The sequence below is a fragment of the Nyctereutes procyonoides genome, unplaced genomic scaffold (assembly GCF_905146905.1).
Source record: "Nyctereutes procyonoides isolate TBG_1078 unplaced genomic scaffold, NYPRO_anot_genome, whole genome shotgun sequence".
Classification (NCBI taxonomy): domain Eukaryota; kingdom Metazoa; phylum Chordata; class Mammalia; order Carnivora; family Canidae; genus Nyctereutes; species Nyctereutes procyonoides.
Genome location: NW_026575140.1, coordinates 37008507 through 37025445, shown reverse-complemented (window position 1 = coordinate 37025445; position 16939 = coordinate 37008507). Strand labels below are relative to the sequence as shown.

The window sequence follows — 16939 nt, the reverse complement described above, 5'->3', positions numbered from 1 at the left end:
TGCAGAGGGACTCGGTCATCAAATTAATTGGGGAAACATATAATGGATCCCACTTTTAGCATTCCACAAGCCTTCTGCCATAAAATGACCTCTCCACCTCCTCTAAAACAACATTGGCCACACTTACTTGACTACAGAAGCACTTCTTCTCATAATACTTACTAGTACAAAAATTACAAGATATATTATCATGAGATTTGTATTTCAAGGAACATGCTTTGGGGGAAATACTGATGTGCACTAATACCACTGGACAGCCCAGTAGTCAGAAGTGCTCTCCTCCCCTTGCCTGGCCTCAGAGTGCCCACAAGTCACACCTGAGTTCTGAGCAAGCCCAGGAGAGGAGGATGCTTTGGGGAGGACTAGGGAGGAACAAGAAGGAAAGGAGCCAAGAAATGAAGAGAAATTGGCCCCTTCTCTTTGCCAGGTCCTAGACCCACATTTTAAATGCATCACCTCAATTAATTAATGAACAAGCTCTCTCTTCTATAGCAAAGATTTTAAAAGAGTGGGTCAGGGTAAGGGGATTCAATTCACTGGATCAATCCCTAGAGGTTCGATAAGGAGCCACATTTTTAGGAAGTGACTCTGAGCACTTCTGCTCTTTGGAGGGGAGCAAAGAGCCTCAGAGCCTCTGAGGATCCTAAAGGGGAAGCTGGTGTAGATTCCTCATGAGGTCTCCACCCTGGTGTCAGTGGATACCTGCATTGCAGTCACCAGGCTGGCCACCCTTTTACTTGAACCTGCAACCCTGGGGGCCCCATGACATCCAGAAAGAGCAAGGCCTTTGGAATTGATGACAGGAAAAGGGACAGGGTGAACTACCCCAAGGTCATGGGCCTCTTTCTTGCTTCCATCAGATTACTCTCTTAAGGCTATCCAAACCTGTGCCCAGAATGATTTTAAAATCGGTGCTGCCATTAAGAAGATCTACGTCAATCTGGGTGTGTCAGTGGACACGTGCCAGCATATTCTGAGGGAAATAGGAGGTGAGTAGCAGGGGTTTGTGACTTCTATGTACATTATCTTTCCCTTCCTAACATCCCCAGAACTGAGTCTCTCTTTAAGCCAAAGACTGGCTATTCTAAGGCATTTCAATTAAAATAATAATTCATTCAATAAAACTTATTTAGCTCCTACTATATTCTGGGCATACAGAAACAAATAAAATTGTATTTCTACCCTCATGGTGCTCACCTGAAGCAGGCATACAATTAAAGATGCCATGATGAGACAGCAATAAGCACCAAACCTGGTCTGGAGCATCAGGACAGGCTTCCTAAGGGAGGGAACATTGAGATTGCTGCTCAAAGAGTAAAGCAGCAAGGTTGTGGGGGTTTTTGTTCTTTTCTTTTAAGATTTTTATTTATTTATTCATGAGAGACACACAGGGAGAGAGGCAGAGACACAGGCAGAGGGAGAAGCAGGCTCTCTGAGGGGAGCCTGATCCAGGACTCGGTTCCAGGGCTCTGAGATCACGCCCTGAGCCAAAGGCAGATGCTCAACCACTGTGCCACCTAGGTGTCCCAGCAAGGTTGTTTTTAAAGCAGGAGAAAAATGACAATGGGGCTTGAGAGTTGGCCTGGCTGGAGGTAACAGGTAGGGGTCAGGAGCAGGTGGAAGAGGTGGGGGAGGCAGGTGAGGAGACTAGTCCTTACCTGAGACAATGGGGGGACAGACTAGAAGAGCAGGCAAAAACCTAAGTCATGTACTAGAGCCCACACGGCAGGGGAGACCAGCTCGGAGGGGAGTATCAAAGCCAGGGTGTAGGGATCCCTGGGTGGCGCAGCGGTTTGGCACCTGCCTTTGTCCCAGGGCGCGATCCTGGAGACCCGGGTTCGAATCCCACATTGGGCTCCCAGTGCATGGAGCCTGCTTCTCCCTCTGCTTGTGTCTCTGCCTCTCTCTCTCTCTGTGACTATCATAAATAAATAAATAAAAATTAAAAAAAAAAAGCCAGGGTGTAGCACCAAGTGTCTGGGAGCAGGAAACCTGGAGGTCATTCAAGGGAACTGGGAATCAACACAGCAAGTGGAGTAGGAAAGAGAGGCCAACCAGCAGGGACCCAGTCCCTGACCTCTGCTGCACCCTGAGCAGCAATCCTCTACCTGTTCCACTTACTCAGCTTATGCCTTGGATGGTACATGGAGAGAGTTCCACAGCTGAAACAAAACAAAATAAAACAACCAAAATTTAACTACTGGTCTAGAACAATCCCTTGCCTTTGTGAATGATATATGGTTGATATTGTTTATTTGTTCATTCTGGCTGGGTTGCAAGATATGTCCTGTAAGAGAGGCGTCCATAGAATATAGGTGCTCTTTAAAGAAGACTCATAGGGGCACCTGACCGACTCAGTCAGTGGAACAGACAACTCTTAATCTTGGGGTTATAAGTTCGAGTCCCATGTTGGGTGGAGATATGACTTAAAAATAAAATCTTTTTAAAAAATTTAAAATCTAAAAAATTAAAAAGACTTGTAAAGTAACATCCCACGCAGGTCACTAGATGAAACATTGCCCAGGACCCTGGAACCCTTGCTAACTACAGCTTCTCCTCCTTTTGGGAGATAACATCATCCTTGATTCTATGTTAAACACATCCTTCCATCTTACCACCGTATGTGTCACTAATAAATACAGCTTAGTGTTGCTTGTTTTTGAACCTTATATGGATGGAATGTAATCTTTTCAGTTCTGGGTGTTGGTTGGTTGTTTTTTTCATCCAATATCATGTTTTTGTGTATAACTATAGTTTCCGTTGATACATGAATGTAGCACTTTGTCTTTGTCCATGCCACTGTTGAATTTGGGTTAGTTCCTGTTCTGAGCAAGTGCAATCACTGGGGCTGTGAATATGCTTATGCAGCAGTCTGGTACACACATGCAAAGGTTTCTCAGGGAATGCACCAGGAGTGGGATTTTGGGTTGGAGATGTGTACTTTTTAAGGACTAGTTCCTACAAAGCTTTTTTTCTAAAATGGTTGTACCGCTATACACCCCAGTCAGCAGTGTACAAGACTCCCTCTCCATGGTCCTCAGGTATTGCAGGCTCAGGGCTAAATGGTCACTTGACACCACTTCTTTTGGCATCGGGTACATGAACAAATTAGAATGGGAAGGACTCACTGATTCGATTCAGGACTTTCTAGGAAGCACCGTGAGAAGTCAAAATAATAATCGTTTTATCCTAGACACCCTTTAGTGGATATCTATCACATGCAAAGCCCAGCCTTTACAAATTTCCTACCTCTGTTATTGCATACAAAGAAGAACTATAACTTAGAGCTACCTGGATAGGCCTTTTCACCCCTAGTGCCTAAGATTTCTTATCTGCAAAATGAGAATTAGATAGTTCTTATTTCATAGTGAAGATAAGTGAGTTAATACATGTACAACAATTAGATTACTGGCTGACACATTAGTAATCCATAACCCATATCCCTATCATCCTATTCACACCTCTCTCTCTCTCTCTCTCTCTCTATATATATATATATATATATATATATATATATATATATATATCTGTCCATCAGCTGTCTATCTTTCATAGATTCAGTGTTCAGTGACTGGCATTTAGAGATGCCCCTTCCTTGTCCTGCTCCCTTCCTTGTCACTTGTGTCCTATGTGATTAGCTGAGCTGCCTTTTGCTCCTCTCACCATGAATTCCTTGACAGCAGGAATGCATCTTGTCTACTGGCACTTGCAAATGAGCTTAGTGAATATTGTGGTAATTAGGTTGTTGGTTGGGTTGCTGTGCCAAAGTAGATCCCTTGACATGCCAGGTGCCACAATGCCAAAGAATCCCTTGACATGCCAGGTCTCTGTGTCCATTCCAGACAGAAACAAGAGGAACACAATGGTGGAGGACTTGGTGGTCCTTGTACGAGGAGGGGCAAGTGAGCACATCACTACCCTGGCATATAAGGAGCTGCCAACAGCGGACCTGATGCAGGAGTGGGGAGATGCGGTACAGTACAACCCAGACATCATCAAGATTAAGGTACAGCTGGGAAGCTGCTCCACCCACCCTTTCCTCTATTCAGAAAACAGCTTTTGAGGGGCTACTAGGAACCAGGGTATGGGATACAGAGCTCACTAAGACCCACACCCTAATTTCAAGGCACACACATTATAGTGGATAATATATCTGGAGTGGACCGATTGCAATATACTGTTCAGCATGAGCTAGAGAACCGTGAGTCTGCCTTACTCAAGCCCCCAACTTGCTAAAGGAAATTAACCATCAGCTTCTAATTCCAGCTTCTTAAGTTGATAATGTTTCCATTTCATCAGAGAATTGCTCATTCCATTATTTATTTATTTTAGCATTCATTCATTCAACCAGCAAATAGTTAAGTTCCTGCAATATGACAGGAGCTAAAACACTGGAGGAAAACACAAGGAGCTCTAAGGATGAAGCATATGGTCTGTGCTGAGCAGTAAGACACATCCAGGCACAACCGTCTTACAGGACAGGGTAATACCTCATGGAGATCACTAACATTTCGAGCACCACTGGGTTCATAACACTCTGCCAGTGGCTTTAGAAGTGTTATTTCAATCTAATCCTCATGAGTCTGCAGATTGCATATGTTGATCTCCATTCTGTGGCTGATGAAAATCAAATTCACGAAGGTGATACATCCGTCTGCGGCTGCTTTAGAGCCTCCATTAGGTCTGGACCCAAGTGACCTCTTGCCTCCCCTCCAGACTTTCCTGTGGATTTGGTGAATAAAAACCACCTGTCATCCACACAAGAGCAGTTTTGCAAACTTAAACTAAATAGATGTTTGCTTGAACAGGATTGTCCTAAATAGCACCAAGAGTGGGTCCTTGCCTATGGGAACTTCTGCACGGTGTCGGTGTTCCATCCTTGGCCATCTTCTTCTTGTGGTTATCTGTACTGTCATGGGTTGTCTGGCATCCACCCCCCACCACCCCCAGAGATTTAGTCTTGCCGCCAAGGAGGGACAACAAGGGACTGGAGCTCTTGACAGAAGGCTCTGCAGTTCCCAGCCCTGGCAGTTGCCCATGGTGTCTTTACTTGTATGTCAAATACATAGTTTCTATGGAACAAGAAAGCTGCCATTCAAATTCTCTCCTCTGCTGTGTGTTCCATAGTGACACTGTCAGTGTCACTATGTTAACGAGCATCAAGGAGGATAAAGTCAGCTGTAGGTTGTAGGCAGCTCCAGAGAAATCTGGGATTGGCTGTTGGTGTAGTGACATCACTTGGTATCACAGAGGGGCATGGGAATGAACAGAGCTCAAGGGAAAGCAGATCCCTGGCCTTTACTTCTCACTTCTATTTTACCGGCAACTTTTTTCTACAACTGAGACTTAAGAGAGTTTTCCCTGGTTACCCATCTAAATAGGTTGGATATGCCAGACTGGGCTTTGGGAGTGTCAAGTGCCAAGCATGTGGTATGATATGGTGTGTGTGTGTGTGTGTGTGTGTGTGAGAGAGAGAGAGAGAGAGAGAGAGAGAGAAAGAGAGAGAGAGAGAGAGAGAGAGAGGGAGGGAGGGAGGAAGAGAGGTAGGGCAGGTTACCATGCTAAACATCTTGATCAGACCTGCAAACAACCTCAGAAATACTACACTCTACCAAAGGCCAGTGACTTCCCGGCCTGCATGTGATGTAGTGGAAAGTATCACAGGCACTGTCAGTGCAGTGTTGTGAAGGGCTGTGTGGGCTATCCAGGGGAAAGCATGAAAGAATCAGAAATGTTTCCAGGAGCCGGGGAGGTGAGATTACTGAAGGCTTTGAAACCTTCCCTTTGCAAGTCTCGGACCTGAGTTGGAAACATACGTTCTGGGCATCCCACTCTTGCACACACTCTTTCTGGCAAGAGAAAACTGCAGATGGCTTCATATTATCTCACCATAATTCTCTGCAAAGTCAGCTCACCAAATAGTTGGAGGAGTGATTGCTTTCCAGGATGGCAGAGGCCACTGGGTAAGCCATTCCTAGATACAGAGAGGAGTGTTGGCCAGGGTTACATACATAAACCATTCTGGAAGATGGAGACTTGCAGCACGATTCCCATAAGAGCGAGGTGGACAGGAAAGAAGAGCACCGAAGAGCCCACTCTTAACTGTTTACTGGTAAACTCTAGACTCAGAGAAATGGCTCTTTGCTCAGGGTTAAAAAATAGCAGTGACTGTCTTGTAAAGAGAGTCCCAAACACAAAAGGTTGAAATTACATTGAAGATGCAGGAGACCAGCCTATATAGAAAAATGGAAAAATAAAAGTAAATTTTAGGATGCATTGCTTTGTGATAATAATGAGATTTAAGAAAACGAAGAAGTTAGGAAGTAAAAAATAGAAGCTGAGATAGTGAGCACTCATCAGATGAAAAAGGAAGTGGCTGACTATAGGAAACCACAGGCACAAAAGCAGATGAAAGCCTACATTGGAAACTGTAAAGAACAGAATTGACACTGCAGAAAATTGAGTCAGTGATGTGGAAGGTGCCATAAAAATGTTCTTATAGTGTAGAAGCCAAAGACAAAGAGATTAAAACAATGATGTAAAAGAAATATGATGGAAAGAGAGGACAGAAGGAGAAATCTAAAACTCAAGGACTTCTTCCTGAGAAGGGGACAAGATTAAATTTGAAGATGCATTAATTCTGGATGTAATAAGAGAGACTTACCGGAGCTGATAATGCAACATGAAGAACTCATTGAAAAGGAGTCAAAAGTACGGAAAACAAAACAATACTGAAGCACATCCTTGTAATTTTTTTTTTTTTACTTTTAGAAACAAATCTAATCCTACAAAAATAAAAGTTGTACTGGTCTTAGAATTCTTCAAAACACTAAATGCCAGAAAGACCTAGTGGAGTGACAACCATGATTGTGAAGGAAAGACTCATAGCCCAGTGAAATGGTCACTGATGGATGAACAATCCCAAAGACATTTTCTAATTAGTAAGGGAGTCACATAAAGAGTTGCCAGAAAGGGACACAGAACATAAAGACTTCTAACTCTGGGAAATGAACTAGGGGTGGTGGAAGGGGAGGAGGGCGGGGGGTGGGGGTGAATGGGTGACGGGCACGGAGGGGGACACTTGACGGGATGAGCACTGGGTGTTATTCTGTATGTTGGTAAATTGAACACCAATAAAAATTAATTTATAAAAAAAAAAATAAATAAATACAACTGTTTTATAAAAAAAAAAAAAAGAGTTGCCAGATTTGGCAAATGAAGATGCATGGTGTCCAGTTAAATTTGAATTTTAGACAAACAATGGATAACTTTTAAAGTATAAGCATCCCCCAAATATTTCATGGGAAATGCTTGTACTACACAATTATTTGTTGTTTATGTAAAATTCAACTTTAGCTGGGGCATTCTGTATTTGACTGGCAATGCCAGTCACAAACTCTACCATCCAGGTACATTTCTATAAGTAGTCAGGGTGGCTAGGTTGTGGTCTGAGGTCCAAGCTGATGGAGAAGCTATTGTACAGAGCTCAGGCTTTGCCCAGGGTAGAAGGAAAAGATAGAGTTGTGAATGGTGCTCATATAGAGGCCAGGAAAGCCTCAATTATGCTGCAGTGAGAAAACTTCCAAATCTTAGCAATTTAATATAACAAAAGTTTGTTTCTCAATCACACAACATGTCCAAAGCATATTAGGGAGGGGGCTGTTTGAACTGCCCCTCAGGGATCCAGGAGATGGAGGCTTTATGTGATCATGTGCTCCCGAAATCACCAAAGCAGTGGTAAAGGAAGGGGAAATGTCACCTCACTCTGCTCTGAAAGCTTTACCCTCTGCTTACTTTCCATTGCTCAAAACAAGTCACGTTGTAAACCTGCCCTTAAGGATGTCAGGGAATGGCATCCCTGCTATGTACCCAGAGAGAAAAGCAGCTGATCAGTTGGTAAGCAGTGATAATCACACCTTTTTAAAGATGTGACCATCATACCTTTCTAAAGCAATGTACTCACAGATTCTCTAAAGGCAAATTACTCTGCCCAAAAGAGGTTTAAAATACAGATGTTGTGGTAACATTCCATGCTAAGATAATGTCGGACTTGGGCTCCTGATCTCACCTCCAAAAATAAATTCTGAATTCCAAATAAGGAAACCATGAATAATAATTAAGTGGCAGATGACACACAAATAAAATAATTTTGCCACAAATTAAATCCTTAATATGTAAGGAATGAATGATACAATTTATACAAAAGACACATTTCAAAGGAAATAGACAACTTTCAGAACTACAATGGTGAATAAATATGCAAAGTGTTTCACTTTTCTAGGAATAAAAAATTAAAGTAACTGCATAATGTTTTTTACCTATCAAGTTGATAATGATTAAAAATCTACAATACTTAGTGTCAATGAGAGTGATGAGATGGGCACTTTTATAAAACAAGATGAGAACAGAAGTTGATACAACACATTAGGAAAAGAATGTAATTATACCGATAATATTAGAAATGTTTATAGTTTTTAATCCAATAGTCTTAAATGCAATAATCAACTAAAGGAATAATTTTATTTTTTTAATTTTTTTTAAGATTTTATTTATTTATCATGACAGACACACAGAGAGAGAGAGAGAGAGAGAGAGGCAGAGACACAGGCAGAGGGAGAAGCAGGCTCCATGCAGGAGCCTGATGTGAGACTCGATCCCAGGTCTCCAGCATCACGCCCTGGGCCAAAGGCAGGCACTAAACCACTGAGCCGGCCAGTGATCCCCCTAAAGGAATCATTTGAAAAGTTGCTAAAGATGTATGTATAAAAACATGCCTTCTTTTATGTTGTTTGCAGTAGCAAAAAAAAAAAAAGGAAACAGGGGCATCTGAGTGGCTCAGTGGTTGAGCATCTGCCTTTGGCTCAGGTCGTGATCCTGGGGTCCTGGGATTGAGTCCCTCATCGAGCTCCCCTCATGAAGCCTGCTTCTCCTTCTGCCTGTGTCTCTGCCTCTCTCTGTGTGTCTCTCATGAATAAATAAATAAAAATCTCAAAAAAAAAAAAAAGGAAACAGACATAGTAACAGGGGAAGAGGTGACTACATTGTAGTCCATCGATACAACAGGGTTCTATCCAACCCTAAAAAATCATTTTATCAAAGAATATTGAATGGCATGGGGAAATGCTCATAATAGGATATTAATTGAGGTAATGGAAAACTGTGCTTTCTTATGCCACCGATTTGGTATAAATATCTGTCCATTTAACCAAAAATATACACTGAAAGGACACAAACCACAATGCTAACAGTTTGAATCCTTTTCTTCCATTTACTGACTGTTTGCCTTTGGTATATCCATTTAACTTTTCTGTGTTTGACCCTTTTCATCTGTAAAATGGGGCTACAAAAGACTACCACCTCATAGGATTGTTGTAAAGATTAAGTTAGATAATGTATGTACTTGGTTCAGCAGCTAATAACTGCTGCCAGTGCAATGGTTAGTTATTATCATTAAGAATGGTGATCACCTGGGGAGCCTGGGTGGCTCAGTTGGTTAAACATCTGACTCTTGATTACATCTCGGGTCAGGAAGTCAGGTTCACGAGATCAAGCCTTACATTGGGCTCCATGCTGGGTGTGGAGCCCGCTTGAGGATTCTCTCTCCCTCTCCCTCTGCCCTGCCCTCCAAGCAAAAGAATGGTAATTACCAGGGTCCATTACAGGGAACTGCATGGAGTTTAATAAGTAGTGAGCACCATCCTTTTGCCATGATATGATAAAGTTTTCACAAGGGCAAGTGTGCTTAGGACCCAATGGTCAATATGAGTAGGTAAGACTGTGTGTTGGGGGAGAAATAAGGAAGAGAGAGAGAGAGAGAGAGAGAGAGAGAGAGAGAGAGAGAGAGAGAGAGAAGTGGAGAAAAGAAGGAGAAAGAAAGGAGGGAAAGCCCAGCAAATGAAGGGACAATTATGCCCTACTGACTGAGAATAAAAAGGCAGCTGGGGAGTCTGGGAGGTGCTGCTCAGTCCCAAGGCAAACTGCAGTCCACAAAACTTGGAGAACACTGACATAGAAATTGGAAATCGGAATAATTAAGCCATTTTTATCAAGAATTATTATAAACTAGTAAGAAAAACGACCGCTTTGGTTCAGAATCTTGGCAATACTGTTGCATGAATTCTTTGACTTTGTTCAAGTCACTTAACCCCATCTGAAAACAAGGCTAGTCATTGCTACCTTGTGAGGATGGAGTGGGATCACGTTTGTCAACCACCAGCACAGCTGCCGGCACACAATTCACGTAGGAGGTTTATTCTGGTTTTGCCACCGACTTGCTCTCTGTCCTGGAGCAAATCTCAGTGCTGGTAGGAGAATGCCTGGGGGGCTAAAGGCAGCCTTTCAAGGTGCTGTGGCAGGAAATGCAGATTGTTGGAGGAGCTCACACTGGTGTACAGCAAAGCCCCCACTTCTCTACCATCCCTCCCCCACATGTGGCCAGCAGGCTGGACGGTTCTGCAAACCGCCTCTGGATCAATTCATTGACCACAAAACGGTTAGACAATGGGACCACCAAGGGACCTTGCTTTGCCCACTGGAGCGAAGGTCAGCGTCAGATGCATTAAGAAATGGAAGCAATTTTCTTCCCACTGGAGGCTTCTATTAGGCATGATTGCCTGCATTTAGACAGACCCTAAACTCTCCAGAGCTGGATTAGGGCAGGATCACAAACAAAATCTGGAGAGGAACCTGGCCCTGGAGCTGAAAGTAGGGCCAAGAGGCTCTGAACATTTTTAACTGCCTCTTTGCACTTTGCCTCAGGCTTTTCCTAGCCTGTCAACATCACCACACTGGCCTGTGACTTCCTCTTGTGGAACACTGCCATGCCCAGGGGAGACCAGCATCACTCTCTCTTTGTCTACATGTCTCCTGTCCAGCTCCTCTCCCCCGGCTATTGCCTTGATGAGGTCTCCCATCCCCCATTCATTCTCCCATCCACTTTTATTAGTTGTTCTCACTAAGCTTGAGGCTAGAGCCCAGAGACACAGGGCTGAGCAGGATACAGTCCTAATCTCCAGCAGCTTACCTTCTAACTCAAGAAGGGAAACAAGGAGATTTCAACACATTAAAAAAAAAATTAATGACCACAAAGGAGCAAAGAGAATTTGTATCAGATGAGCACTGGACTGTATCCTGAACACTTCATGGTGAGAAGGTGTTCTGTGAGCTTTGGAGCTCAGGAAAGGCTTCATGATGGTGGTGTTTGCATGATGTGAATGATTTTGCCAAATTTGGAGAGGGGAGCGATGTTGGGACAAAGCTCCATAAGAGTTTCAAAGAGCAGCTTGAAAATCACTTCCTCTCCTCCATCAAAGACAGACTGACCACCTGCTCCTCTGCCCCCATTCCAAGTTTGCGCTCATGCTCTAACTGCGATGGTGTAAGAACTTGTTACTGCGTCTCTTTCCCTCTGGATACCGAGTTTCTTGAGAATGTGGATTTTATCTTACTCATTCCTTATGCTTAATGCTTGGCACTTAGGAGGTATTCACTAAGAGTTGACCTGAACTCGAATGAATTTATTTGTGGATATTGAGTGGGATGGGACAGCTAGAGGATGGAGCATCCACCTACATACTGGGGCATCCAGCCAGTTCCCGATCAACCCACTTGTCTCCATGCACCGGCCCTTTGCTCACCCCTTTGGAACCGTGCTCCATCCTTCTGTTGGAGGTTTTCTGTTGAAATCCATGCCTTTCCTCTCCCCAGGCAGAGCCTCTGTATGAACTGGTGACAGCCACGGACTTTGCCTACTCTAGCACAGTAAGACAGAACATGAAGCGGGCTCTGGAGGAGTTCCAGAAGGAAGTCAGCTCTTGCCGCTGTGCTCCTTGCCAAGGGAATGGAGTCCCAGTTCTGAAAGGTACCATTTCCAGGCAGCTGGTGTCTCTGTGGAAGACATCATCTGGAGGGGCTGATGCTGGGGGCCAGAACATGTCTTCAAATCCACATACCACCCAGGGTATCTCCAGAAGAATTCTAGGTCAGTCCCAAGGTCTCTATCTGGGGTCCGAGAGACTATCATAAAGCCCTCTTTATTTTCTCAGAGGGAAAAAAAAAAGAGCCCCCTGGCCACTCAGAGCCTCCTAAACTGACCTCCTCCACTCTCATTAAGCATTAGAACTACCTGATGCCTTCAGAGCTACTGATGCTCAGGCCCCATCTGGATCGTGTGACTCTCAAGAAGGCCCCTCATCAGGATGGGTAAACCATCTCCAAGTAGTTCTAATCTGCAGCTGGGGTGTGACTCACAACTGCTAAAGTCCCACAACAAGGTGGCATGGGACCAAGTTGCCCCCACACACACTCAGGTGCAGCTCAGGTACAAAGAGCACTATGTGCCTCTAAGGCAGACCCCAGCCCAGGCTGCATGTGAGAACCACCCGGAGAACTTTATCACAAACACAAAGTCCTAGGCCTCAACCCAGAACAGCTAAAGTGAATCACTGGGACTGGCCTTTGAAAAACCCTTCCAGATGATTGCACCGTAGAGTCAGGGCTGAGAAGCTGCTCTACAGCTGAATTCACTGGCACACAGGATCCATGATTTCCCCAGCTTACAAGCTAGTGGGAAAGCTGGGCCTGACCAAAGAGTCACACTGAAGTGTACCAAGCATTACAACAAGTGTTATTCTATTTCCTAAGAGGACAGAATGTGGGCAACTAGGTCCTGCTGCTCTGGCCACCAGAATACCTAAGTTCCAGTCACAGGGGACACAGTAAAACCCATCTGTCCTTAGATGTCTCATCTAAAGACAGATGGTATGATGCATCACAGGGTATGATGCACACTCACTGTGCATCACAGGGCAGCCCATAAAACCGAAGGAGCAGGCTGAGACTGTGAGGTCTGTAACAAGGGGTGGGGATGGATGTGGGAAATCTCTCTGGGCCAAATAAGAGGCCCTGGGCAGTGCGTGTCCGACCAATACCTGGTGAGAAGATTGGGGGATGGGAGGGAGGATTGGCAGCGAGGATGGGCCACTTGAACTTGATTCCTAACTTAAGGGCCATATCCAGGGCCACTGCAATGGACACAGCAAATTTGGCATTTGCTAAGCCTTGGGACCTTAAGCTCCTGTCATGATGGCTGAGGAAGAGTCCAGTCCAGCATAAAGCCAAAACAAGGTGTCATGAGCAATTGGGTGCAGCAGATCCCCACCCGGGGAGGGTCCAACCTGGACTTAGCCTATGTGGACAGAGCCAACTCAACAGAGGGGACACAGAGACCTCTTCCCAAAAGAGACTGAGACTCTTGGACAGAGTGGATAGGAGCAAAGCAGACATAAGTGAGAGCCTAAGGCTGGGAATTTCTGCCATTGGAATAGGGACACCTAAGTGGGGATGAAGTGAGCAAGAAGTCGGATCAGCCCATCAGCCCAAGGGCTTGATCTAGGTTTTGCTGAAATCCCCTTGTGTGAGAATTGGAGCCACCTGAGAAAGTGCACTGGTATGAGGGAGACTGTGAAGGCAGAGACTGGGGTGTTCATGGGCCTCACCTAGAAAGGATAATCCTGCGAAAGTAATCTGTGTGATCCAGATGAGAGTAGCTCCAGGATGACCTGTTGCAGATTAACATAAAGAACAACTTCCAAAGGGTCAAAATTGGCCAAAGATAGGATGAGACATCTAAGGACAGTGAGATTCCCCCCACCCCCACCCCAACACTAGGAGTGTTCAAGCAGAGGCTGGACAATTAAATGCCTCGTGGTTAACTTGAGCACCAATGACCAGGGGCCTCAGTGAACACTCACATCACTTGTGATGCTAGAAACTTACCATGCTGGGTGGGTCAAATGTCAGCTCACGAGTAATTCTCAACCATGCTGTGTGATTCCCCATGATGGCAATAAATGCCCTTCATGAGCAAAAGGCGCTCAAGGAAGGAGGAGGTATCCTTGGCACTAAAACCATTCAACTAAATGTTTCTCCTACTTTAATCTAATGGCACAGTGTCACCACTTTGCTGTGGAGGGCTGAGCTCAGGAGTTGTGCTTCACAGGGTATGATTCACACTCACTGTGCATCATCTTTTCCAGAATCACGCTGTGACTGCATCTGTCCTATTGGATCCCGGGGCCCAGCCTGCGAGGTCACCTATGAGAAAAGTAAGGAGACTGAGAGTTGGTCAAAAAAAAAGGAAAATCTAGGGAATTCCAGAGGATCATTCAGAAGGACATCCCCAACCTGGGGATGTCAGGTTGGGAGCTGGGTGCTATGACATTTGAGATACATCCTGGCTCTTGATTTTATATTTTGTTGTTCTCACAGCCAAGAGTGCTTCATGTCACAGGACTATTAATGCGTGGCATTTACAAGTCATTTCTTTGAATCATTCTGGAATGCTTACCTTCTTTTTTTTTAAACTGAACTTTTATTCAACCCTCAAAATCCAGCACAGAATCACCTTCTTTTGTAAAAGTTCTAACCCTCTGCCCCTGAGTAAAATTAGTGAATTCCTCCTATGTGCTCCCGTAGCACTTTGAACATATGCTTTTATAGTACTTAGTACATTATATTTTGGATTATGTGTGTCTGTCTCCCCTATGTGTGTGAGCAGAGATCATGTTCCATTTATCTCTGTGTCCCCATGGCCCAGCATAGTTCCTGCTCAGTGGTAGCTGCTGAATTAACCAATGAAAGACTGGACTATCATCAAGATCCCTTCCAGCTCTCAAATTCTTTGGCCAGTTTATTATCTGAGTTCTCAACATGCTCCCTTCTCTTCCCTTCCCTCCCCTCTTCTCCCCTCCCTTCCCTCCCCTCCCTTCCCTTCTCTCTGCCCGCCTCCCCTACCTTTCTCTTTTCTTTTCGGTGGTACCATTAAAAAAGGAAATGACACACCCAGTAGAAACAAGGAGGCACTGTACTGTGTATCGGGCACCTTGCTGAGTGCTCAGACTCAGCATGGGTTGGGGTTTCATCTCTATCATTCAGTAACTGTGATCTTGAGCAACTTAAGTGACCTCTTGGTGCCTCAATTTCCTCATCAGTAAAATGGAGACGACGATACGAACTACCTCCTAGAGCTGTCTTGAGTTTCTCATGAAACATATAAAACCCTTGGAATAATGCCTAACACATCATAAGGGCAAAATAAGTGTTGGTTAGTTTGTTTTAGGGAAAAATGAACAGCGTTATTTTGTATTTTACACATATCAGATCCTTTTGGTCCTCACAATATCATCGCAAAATAGGTACCATCCATATCCCCACTGTACTGATGAAGAAACTGAGGTGTGGTGGGTCACTAACTAGTTTCCTCAGTGGTTGCACAGTGAATGTAGGACCCCAGGTTCAGGCCCAATGGGTCTATCACAGCCTTTGCTTTCAACTCCTGCCTGCACTATTCTCCTCCCTAGTGAAATGCTCAGGATTGTCCTGACCCACCTCCAGCCCTACATTGCAACCAGGCCCCACACAGTGCTGTGCCCCCTGAGCATGTGGTGCACAACCATAGGATTTCTTCTGGTTGGAGGAGACCTTGGACACCTACTACTGTAGGCTTCTCATTTTTCCAGTGGGCAGGCCCAGAGATACTAAGTAATGCATGTGGAATTGTACTGCCCATCAGAGGCTCAGCCAGACACATGATATTTGTGGTGGATGGAATCAATTACATGTCAATCTTATCAATAACCAAAAAATCCTCAAGGTAAAGACAGATGTCAGGGAGGGGAGAGTGCATTGTTTGTTATTATTTCATATGACACACAACACCCACAGATAGATAGATAGGTAGATAACAGAGCTGCCAGGTTATACATTGACAAGTAAACTACCCAGCATCCTGTGGCTGGGAAATGACTAAGTGAATGAATGAATGACTTCATTCAACAGATGTTTACCAAAGGCCTCATATGTGCCAGCTTAAGTGCTAGGGTTCAGTGGTGGGCAAATCCAGTCATCCAATAATCATGGAGACTGCTGTTCAGAAAGAAAGACCTATATCATTTGAATTGTCTCTGAAATACATTTAAAGTTTTAGTTGTAACTGCTATAAAATGCTCAAAAGCTTGAAATATTAAGAATTGGTGGGGGGTTAGAGGACTGAGATCTGGAGGGTAAATGGGATTGACCAGATGAACAGAGGAGGAAAGAGTATTCTGGGCCAGGGAAACAGTATCTGCAAAGGCCCCGTGGTGGAAGGGAGCATGCAAGTACAGTGGTGTGCAAGGACAGCTGATAGGAGGGAGATCAGAGCTGACTCCCAGAGCCTTTTGCCTTATAGGCCCCACCCCTCCATAGGGCACCAGGGTGTAACAAGGGCTAACTAATGTTCACTGATCTTTCTTCTTCTAGATGTCCCCATTGATGGGAGGTGGAATTGCTGGTCAAACTGGTCTCCGTGTTCTGGAGGACATAAAACAAGACAAAGGCAGTGCAACAATCCACCTCCTCAAAATGAAGGCAGCCCCTGCTTGGGCCCTGCTTCAGAAACACTTAACTGTTAAGGAAGAAGAGCTTCTTGTAGATACTTCTGTGGGCTGCTCACTGCAAAAGCTCTGAGCTCTTAGGAACTCTGGCCCAGATACCTCAAACCAGTTTCCACCTGGGGCCGGCCCAAGGGTAGAGGACTGTACCATTCAGGTTGTTTGAAATAAAGCTGTTACTTGCAAAATGCACATTGATTTGAACAAATAATGAGTTAAACATAAACTAAAGGTTCCTTAAAGGCTTAAGAATCTTGGAAATGCTCACTTCTCTCATGTGTGTAGTTTTATGCCTCTCCCATGTACTAACCAGCCAGGAACTGTGCTAGAGTTGTTCACACTGAAGTCCTACTATCCAGCAGTGATAGGCACAGAGTAGGTACCCAGGAGTGAATCAGTGAATGGCTATTCAGTTGTTCTTCCATTGAGGACAACATGGTCTCATTCAGTGACAATGGTGGTGACTACGTATCGAATGATTACTATGCCAGCCACACTGCTCAGTGTTA

At 44.5% G+C, this 16939-nt stretch overlaps 1 protein-coding gene across 1 annotated transcript in view; it reads left to right on the top strand.

Annotated features, from left to right (window-relative positions):
- The window catches only part of C8B (complement C8 beta chain), a 39668-nt gene extending 23039 nt beyond the window's left edge, over positions 1-16629 (top strand). Inside the window, exons 8-12 of the mRNA XM_055304598.1 lie at positions 861-989; positions 3843-4006; positions 11707-11860; positions 14037-14105; positions 16300-16629. Coding sequence (XP_055160573.1) covers positions 861-989; positions 3843-4006; positions 11707-11860; positions 14037-14105; positions 16300-16451 — 668 coding nt within the window. The 3' untranslated portion in view covers positions 16452-16629. The remainder of the gene's footprint in view (positions 1-860; positions 990-3842; positions 4007-11706; positions 11861-14036; positions 14106-16299) is intronic.
- The last annotated feature ends 310 nt before the right edge of the window (positions 16630-16939 follow it).